Genomic DNA, 8,644 nt, shown 5'->3' with positions numbered 1-8,644 from the left:
GAGAAAGCCCAAAAAACTGTACTTATCGGAGAATTACAAAAAAGAAACCGCTCTTCATATCATTTATTTAAATATCTATTAATTTACGGGCTATATAATATTTAAATATCTATTAATTTACGAGCTATAATATATATATATATATAATTGAAAGATCATGTAAAGTTTGGGGTTGGGTTGGGTATGACTGACCTCATTAAAACAGCATGTCAATACTAATATTTGCAAATTTCCAATACACAAGTTATAAAAAAAAGCTTTTACTAAAACTTGTATCTACAAAAAATGATATTTCCCTGTTTTTGTAAAATTTTTGAGTTTTTTTGGGGAAAAAGCAGATTTTTACGCTAAAAACCCTAATTTTTCTGTATTTCATACTTAAATTTCCATGTAATTTTATTAAATTTGGTTCAGTAAAAAAGAAAAATTTATATTTTATAAACTTCGTAAATTTATTTTTTTACCCCAAAACCACTATAAGGGCCTCAAATTGTCAATTTTAATCCCCGCCAAAGTAGTTAGATTCCCCGGCTATATCGTGAATCCCGTGGAAATACAAATAGTCAAAAGTTTACGCATAGGCCGTGAATCCCATGAAATTTAGCATTTGGCGGGACATTACCCTTTAAATAGACTGGACTAGATATGCCTTGCGCACACCACCTTCCGACATTATAGACGAACCTATGTCTGATTAATTTTTCTTGTTAGAAAATTATGCTCGATCGAGGTAAGAAATTTATTTGTTAGATTTTTGTATGATTTTTGCATTACGATTTTTATTTGGTAAATTTTTGTGCATTCTACAGAATTCTGTAACATTTACTTTTCGGCATGTGATTTTGGCTAGTTTCGGTATGTCAGGATAATTTATTAAATTTTTCAGACTTTTGTAAATTATTCCGAAAGAGGAATCTAAAATGTTTCATTTATATAAGATGTAAAATTTGTACTGAAATTTGTATCATGATAATTGTAAAGCACTGTTTTAAAAATTTATGTCAAACATTTTGTTAATTATGGAACGCCATTACTGCATTGTATTGTTATGTATGAATCTATATGGCAAGTCTAGTACCATGTATATATTATTGTAATATGAAATTGTGTGCCAGTCTATATTGCATATACATACAGTGTCCGTTTGTTGTATGACATTAGACATCATATTGATACAAATTATTGTATAACGTTTGATTTAAATTGAATTTTGTTAATTTGTAGTTGTAAATAATAGCTGCAGTTTATCATGTCCGTATCTATAATGTTTCATCATATACTTTTAATATCTTTTTCATACTTTAACTTTAGTCTTTTAAGTAAGTAATTTTTGTAATAATGGAAGTAATTAGTGACGTATTTTAATCACGTGACGTATGAACTTAGTAGCACATATGTTTTGTATAAGTAGCACGTATTATTTATGGGAGCCTACGGAGGTATGGTGTACCCAAAGGAGCAGTTTTATGCCCTGACTTATTTGTTTTGCTATGGTGCTTACCATATGTTATATATTTTAGCTTCTTCCGCCAGACGATTTTACCTGGTGATGTCATAACCCGGAAGTACAATGCCCGAGGTTCACTTGTCTTCACTCGCCTGGATGTGATTTTCCCAGCGCAGAGCTTTTGTCCCATGGTTGTGCCGTAAACCGCAAAGACGCTGATTTTTGTTATCCTCTGAAGTCAGCTCAGGGATGCAATCACCTACCACCATAGGGAGCCAATACGGAATCAACGTATTCACGGTTTAAAGGGACTGGATTAGAAGATATGTTGTCATATATTGTTTGTGCTACTTAAGTTCGCAATTAAATTAAAGAACTGTGCCACGTCAGATTAGAATGGAACTATAAGAACTTTTGTATCTAGAGATACTGAACTTTTTTTTTTCTTTCTTATAAATGTTTTTTTTTCTTTTCATATCATCTATTCATTGTTAAAAATCATCTTTTGTAAATAAATTTGTAAATATTGTAAAGGGTGTTGATTTGTTCTGATGGTTACTGTCGCCGGTACGGCCATTCCTGTCACAGAGGCACATACCTAGTGAGCAAATTCTGAATTTTTTCTACTAAATGATGAATTCTCATGCCCGGCTGATAATCCCAGTATATACTGACATTGGGTAACTGAAGATTCTTGTCTTGCGTATGGTAGAAGGCATCTCGGATAATCGAAGACCCAACTATCCATACTGTAGTGATATCTGAAAATGTTATAAACTTATAATCTAATGTATCTCTTGTAAGCGACTGACCTCCAACGTCCGTAAGTCCTGATTGTTTGCTCAGGGACACCCTTAACATACAAATATGAAGCTCCCCTTATACGAAATGAGTGCGTTTGAAAGGACTTACGCGGATATCCCAAAAATGTTAGAGACTTACGAAGCATTTGTCTAAACTAATACTGAGTCAATGGCGCACCGTTTAAATGACATAGAAATTGTCCATCTACGTTTGGTCTGGCTAAATAAAATTGTGTAACGCTTTCCCTTAGCAAAATACAATCGCTCGATTGCAAATTAATCTTTATCGTAGCGCCTTTGCCTAACTGATCAGTTTTTGACGTGCAAGATGCACCTGAATATAATTTTGAAATATGATAATATTTTGTTTCGGAAAATTTATTTCACTGACCCTCAATAAACCAAAGAATGCCGGTAAAAATGCCGTCTTGAAGAGAAGTGCTTCGTACTCGGAGCTACAAATAAGACACAAATTTTTTGTGATGTTAGTTAACATATCTATGGTGATTGGTTGTCTTATGTCGCGTCTACTTTGTAAACGCTTCATGCCTTCAATCATTTTCCGAGTAAAGAAATTCTGTGTAGTATCTACTAAATTATTGATTTTACATGTGAATGCAACTGCAGCCACGTGACAACCAACAGACCTGTATGAATAGCCATTCCGCGACATATAAGCTATATATTCTGCCAATTGTTGGACGCTTGGAGGCCAGTGCTTGCTGTAATGCATTCGTTGCCTAAAGTTTTCGAACGCGTCAGTTCCAGCTCTGTAACATTTATGTGTATTTTCTGAGATAGATCCTTTAATCAATCTGCTAATTTCGTGCTGATTAACTCCTGAAATTTAGAAGGAAACATGAGAGGGGTTTCGCTTGCGAAGGCTGGTAATAAAGTTTTAATTCTGTTAAATTGTAGACGGCTTATAGCATCGCAAAGTTCGTTTGCTCTTGACGTGATGTGAACAACCTTAACTTGTATATTGTTTTCTAAAAGAACTAAAACTAGTTTTCTTAACAAGTCTGGTTACGGGATGTCTTTTTGTTAATAATATGAACGAGACTCATGTTATCACAATGTAGCATTAGCGTCTTTCCTTTTAATTGTTTACCCCTCATTAAAAAGGCCAAAAGGATCGGGACTAATTCTAAAAGTGTGATGTCCCTAAACACAGCCTCATTCCAGTGACCAGGCCATTTATAAACTAACCATTCTCCGTTCAAGTAAGCACCACATGCTAACGATTTGTTTCCGGCGGCGTCGGTGTACAGATTAATGTGGTTATCTGAAAGCCATTCCTGTTCTGACATAATGGTGGTTCCATTAAATGAGTTTAAAAAGGTTAACCACATGTTTAAGTCTTCTTTCGTGTCCTTATTAAGACGGACATAGTGATGAGGTAATTTGGCTTGAACTTGCGCTTGATACAATCTACAGCTGAAAGTTCTGCCAGTAGGAATGGCTTTCGAGAAAAAATTAAGGCTTCCAAGTATGGACTGTAGTGCTTTTAAAGTTATTTTCTTTTTCGAAATAGCTTCTAAAATTTGTATTTCTGCCTTTTAAATTTTATCACTGGGTACCTGGATTTCCATACAGATGGTATCTATTTCTAAACCAAGGTAAACTAATGTAGCGACGGGACCTTCCGATTTTTCGGCATTTATTGGAACTTGAATATCATTGCAAATATATCATTTGTACTAGCTTTACCGGCAAAGAAAAAATCATCCAAATAATGATCTAGATTTTTTGAATTAGCGAACGTTGCAACAACATATTGTAATGAGTTGCGAAACGTTCAAAAATAGCCGGACTAATAGAACAACCTTGCGGAAGCATTTTTTGAATCCAAAATTTGTTATCGCATTTAATTCCAAGAATATTAAAATCCTCTGGATGAACAGGTATTAAATTAAATGCAGATTTAACGTCCCGTTTCCCCATTAACGTACCCTGTCCTAGCCTTTGTATAATATCAATAACATTGTCAAACTTTGAATATTGAACAGAAGACAATTCCGGGTCTATAAAATCATTAACGCTATTCCCGTATGGGTATGATAGGTGTGTTATTAATCGCATACCGCCAGTGCTTTTTGGCACCAGTCCGACAGGGTTGGTGCGAAGGTTCGAGAATGGTTCCGTCTTAAATGGCCCAAGTATTCTACCAAGCTACACCTCTTTATATATTTTTGAAAGAACTAAATCTTGGTTTAATACTGCAGACTTTAAATTTTTTGAATGAAGTGCGTAACGCGGACCATGATATTCGATTCGAAACCCCTCTCTGAAACCGGATAATAAATAATTTCTTTCATTATGGTCGTAGTCGTGGAGCCACATGTCTAAGCGCACCGGATCTATCGGTGTATGGCCTAGGTCCCATAGATGAGCCATTAGAAATTTGTCTGTAAACGGGCCTTGGGAATCTTGGTCTGAAATAATTCATGCCTCTAGTTTGTTCTACTTGAAAAACATTATTGCAAATTACTGAAGAATGTGACCCTGAGCATTTTTTACATTTGTGAGCGTACTGGCATGCGTATTTTGAACATTAACCTTTATCATTAAAATCAAAACAAGGCCTTAATTTGTCACTGACCGGTGTGTGGCTGGTCATAGTAATAAGCCAGATTTCGGCATCTATAAATGACCATTTCATATTTGTATACTTAAAAAGTTTCTGCCGGAACATCCGATCATATTTACACCACCCAAAAGAGTTTTGTTTAAAAGCTGAACGTATTGTATTAACATACTGCAATAAATCTCTTGCAAGATAAGGCATTTTTTGTAACATTATGCTCATATAAACCAAAAATGCATCAGTCCACTTTTCAATTGACAAAATTTCGTTTGTTTTTGAAGGTGGCGAGCTAACTTGCAACTCACCATTGACTAATTTAATAACTTGTTTACTAGCTACATCTTTTTCTAATAATGACGAGAGTTCGATAAACTCTCCTCGCCAACCATTTTCCTTTATATTTTGACTAACATGCAAGGCAAGATCTGTACATATAGATGTCATAAAAGTTTCATTACCTGACATATGTGAATTAGCCTCCGACAGTGGTTGAGCCATGTACTGCTGTGTACTATGTGCGGGAACATTGCTAGTGGGTTGCATAACGGGCCCAGAGTTGCTAAAGTAGGGGTACACTGGTTGTTGGACATTCACAGCTGATGTAACACTTGCATCTGAAATAGTGTTTACATTGTGATCCATGCCAGATGCTGTCCCTGGTTGGATAGATCTACTTGTCAAATGGTCCGTTGATACATATTGACCAAAAGTGTTAATGTCCGAGTTAGTTTGTTGCGTGTTCGTATTAGCATATCCGACAAATGATGCGTTTCCATGGCAACTGAAACTTTGAGAACCTGTCATTGGATTACTAGGCAACTGTGCCGATGTCGCATAGGATACTGTTCCTGGTTGGGTACTCATCAAATGTTCCGACGATATATATTGACCGGAAGTGTAATTGCCCGGATTAATTTGTTGTGAGATAGTATTAAGATATCCGGCAGATGGTGCGTTTCCATAACAATTGAAATTCTGAGAACATGCCATTTGGTTACTAGGCAATTGTGTCGACGTTGCATACTGGAAGGTGTCACTAGGCACTGATATGACAGTCTCGGGAGTGTAAGAGTTTCCAATGTTTGAGTAACCATGTTGCGTGGGATTGACTATAGAATCAGAGCTGCCTTGTAGCTGATCGCTGCATTCACGAGAATTACAAGTCCCTGATTGTAAATTGGCAGCTGTAACAGTATGCGCAGTTGGAGGTGTTCCCACCGTCGAAGCTGGGTCTGAATTAAGGCACTGCTCAGCGGACTGTGGAGTAGCTGACGCTAACCTCTGTAACTCTGTGGCTACTTCTTGTCGCCGTGCATTACGCCTTGGTCTGCCAGTCACAGTTGTAATACGTTGCCTTCGTTGTCGTGGCATGCTTGAATAAAATATTTAATTTGCCAAAGGTTATGTCTATCACAAATAATTTTACAATTTAGCTTGTTAAAATATAAAATGAAATAGCTCTACCATTCTAGTTTAACGACACTAGCTAGTCTAAAAACCTGTTTTGACTAAAATTTTCAAAATTATATATTCCATGTAAATGAACCATCGCATTTTGCAAACATTTAAAATCATTTTAATATACTGTAAGCATGTAAATAACAATTTTTTCAACATAATTTTAATGAGAGTTTACAAAACGTGACCTGTTTGTTCGGCTTCCCAGACAAAAAGGAGGAGCTCTGCGCGTTTCTTCTTGATGACGCAGGCTTGATGACGTAGTTATAAACCGCGTGCATGCCAACCAACAAGACCGGAGGAGTTAGCTCCCATAACATCTCCAGATAAAGACATCTATTTGGAGACAAGCTCCAAATAACTGTATTTATATGAGAGGGTACTACGTGGAACTTTTAACCATAGTTCAGTATTTTAAGAAAATAAAGCACCGATCTTAATCAAGGGGACAACCTCACTAAAAAAGATATACTGAAATAAAGGGCAAAAAATGAAGATTACTTCACAAGGTTATAAAATTTTGTTAAATAACGATAAAGATACGATTTTAGGTCCGTGAAGTTGGCAGTGGGTTAGGCATTAGACATTCAGATAGACATTCGAAACGAATGCCTCTCCGAGAGGCATTAGACATTCGGAAAAACATTCGAAAATAAAAGGTGAATGCCTATCTAAGAGGCATTAGACATTCGGAGAGATATTCGAAAAGAATAGACGAATGCTTATCTGACAGGCATTAGACATTCGGAGAGCCATTCGAAAAAAAAATAGACAAATGCCTAAACTGAGAGGCATTAGACATTCGGAAGAGACATTCGAAAAGAAATAATCAGAATGCCTAATCAGACAGGCATTTGACATTCGGAGAGACATTCGAAAAGAAATAGTCGAATGCTATCTGAGAGGCACAAAACAATCGGTGGGTCGAGAGACATTAGAAAAATAGGACGAATGCCATGTACTGAGAGGCATTATACATTCGGAGAAGACATCGAAAAGAATAGGTGAAGGCCTATCAGAGAGCCATTAGACATTTGAAGACATTCAAAAATGGGCGAATAGACCGATGCCTATCTGAAGGGCATTAGGGACATTCCGGAGATTACATTCCGGAAAAAAAAGGTGAAATGCCTATCTGAGAGGCATTAGACATAGCGGAGAGATATACGCAAAGATATGCGAATGCCACCTGAGAGGCTTTAGACATTCGGAGAGACATTCGAGAAAAATAGGTGAATGCCTAAACCTGAGAGGCATTAGACATTCGGAGAGAACTTACAAAAAAGTCAAGGCGAATGCCTGTCATGATAGACAATAGACATTCGGAGAGACATCGAAAAAATAGGCGAATGCCTACCAGCGAGGCATTAAACATACGGAAATACATTCAAAAATGTCAAGGCAAATACCTATCTAGAGGCATTAGACATTTGGAAGAGAGCATTCGAAAACAATAGACGAATGCCTATCAGAGAAGCAATAGACATTCGGAGACACATTCGAAATAGATAGGACGAAATGCCTATCTGAAAGCATTAGACATTCGGAGAGTCCATTCGTGAAAGAATGGTTGCATGCTATCATCTGAAAGGCATAGACATTCGGAGAGAAAATCCGAAAAAAAAAAAAACAGACGAATGCCTATGAGAGATGCATTAGGACATTCGGAGGGGGGGGGGTGTGTAGTACATTCGTAAAAAAAATAGTTGAATCCTATCGAGAGGCATTAAGACCATTCGGAGATGACCTTCTAAAAGAATAGACGCATGGCCTATCTGAGAGATATTATACATTCGGAGAGACATCGAAAATAATAGTAAAAGCCTAACAGAGAGGCATAGACATTCTGAGAGACATTAGAAAAAAATAACGAATGCCTTACCTGAGAGGCATTAGACATTACGTAGAGTCATTCGAAAGAATAGTGAATGCCTATCTAAGAGACCATTAGTAAAATTCGGAGAGACGTTCGCAAAGAATAGGTGAATGCCTATCTTGAGAGGCATTAGAATACGGAGAAACATTTCGAAAAGGAATGGACAATGGCCATCGAGCGGCATTAGACAATTCGAGAGACATTCGAAAAAAATAGGCGAAAGGCCAATCTGGGAGACATTAGCATTCGAGAACTTCGAACAGAATATTAACGAATGCCTATCTGAGAGGCATAAGAAATTCGAGAGACATTCAAAAAAGTCAAGGCGAATGCCTATCTGAGAGACATAAGCATTCGAAGACATTACGAAAAAAATAGGTGAAAGCCTCACCTGAGAGGCATAGACATTCGGAGAGACCTTCGAAAAAGAAATAGACGAAGCCTATCCCCCCCTGAGAGGCATAGGCATTCGG

General features: G+C 36.9%; 1 protein-coding gene across 1 annotated transcript; it reads right to left on the bottom strand.

Moving 5' to 3' along the window:
* Window positions 1-493: 493 nt before the first annotated feature.
* Window positions 494-6,653, bottom strand: LOC123552865 (uncharacterized). The gene is made up of 2 exons (XM_053537811.1): window positions 5,296-6,653; window positions 494-2,208 (listed from the first exon to the last, which is right to left on the bottom strand). The coding sequence occupies exons 1-2, from the start codon at window positions 6,206-6,208 to the stop codon at window positions 2,030-2,032; spliced, it is 1,092 nt and encodes a 363-aa protein (XP_053393786.1). The 5' UTR covers window positions 6,209-6,653; the 3' UTR covers window positions 494-2,029.
* Window positions 6,654-8,644: the final 1,991 nt, after the last annotated feature.

The sequence above is a fragment of the Mercenaria mercenaria genome, chromosome 3 (genome assembly GCF_021730395.1).
Source record: "Mercenaria mercenaria strain notata chromosome 3, MADL_Memer_1, whole genome shotgun sequence".
In the NCBI taxonomy this organism is placed as follows: Eukaryota; Metazoa; Mollusca; class Bivalvia; order Venerida; family Veneridae; genus Mercenaria; species Mercenaria mercenaria.
The sequence above is the reverse complement of the archived record's forward strand: the minus strand, read 5'-3'. Positions and strand labels throughout refer to the sequence as shown.

Excerpts from the sequence above, each read along its gene's own strand:
- LOC123552865 (XM_053537811.1), bottom strand. The coding sequence starts at position 6,208 with ATGCCACGACAACGAAGGCAACGTATTACAACTGTGACTGGCAGACCA. Across the intron at positions 2,209-5,295 it reads GGCTAATTCACATATGTCAG|ATATCACTACAGTATGGATA; the intron begins GTAATGAAACTT and ends TAACATTTTCAG.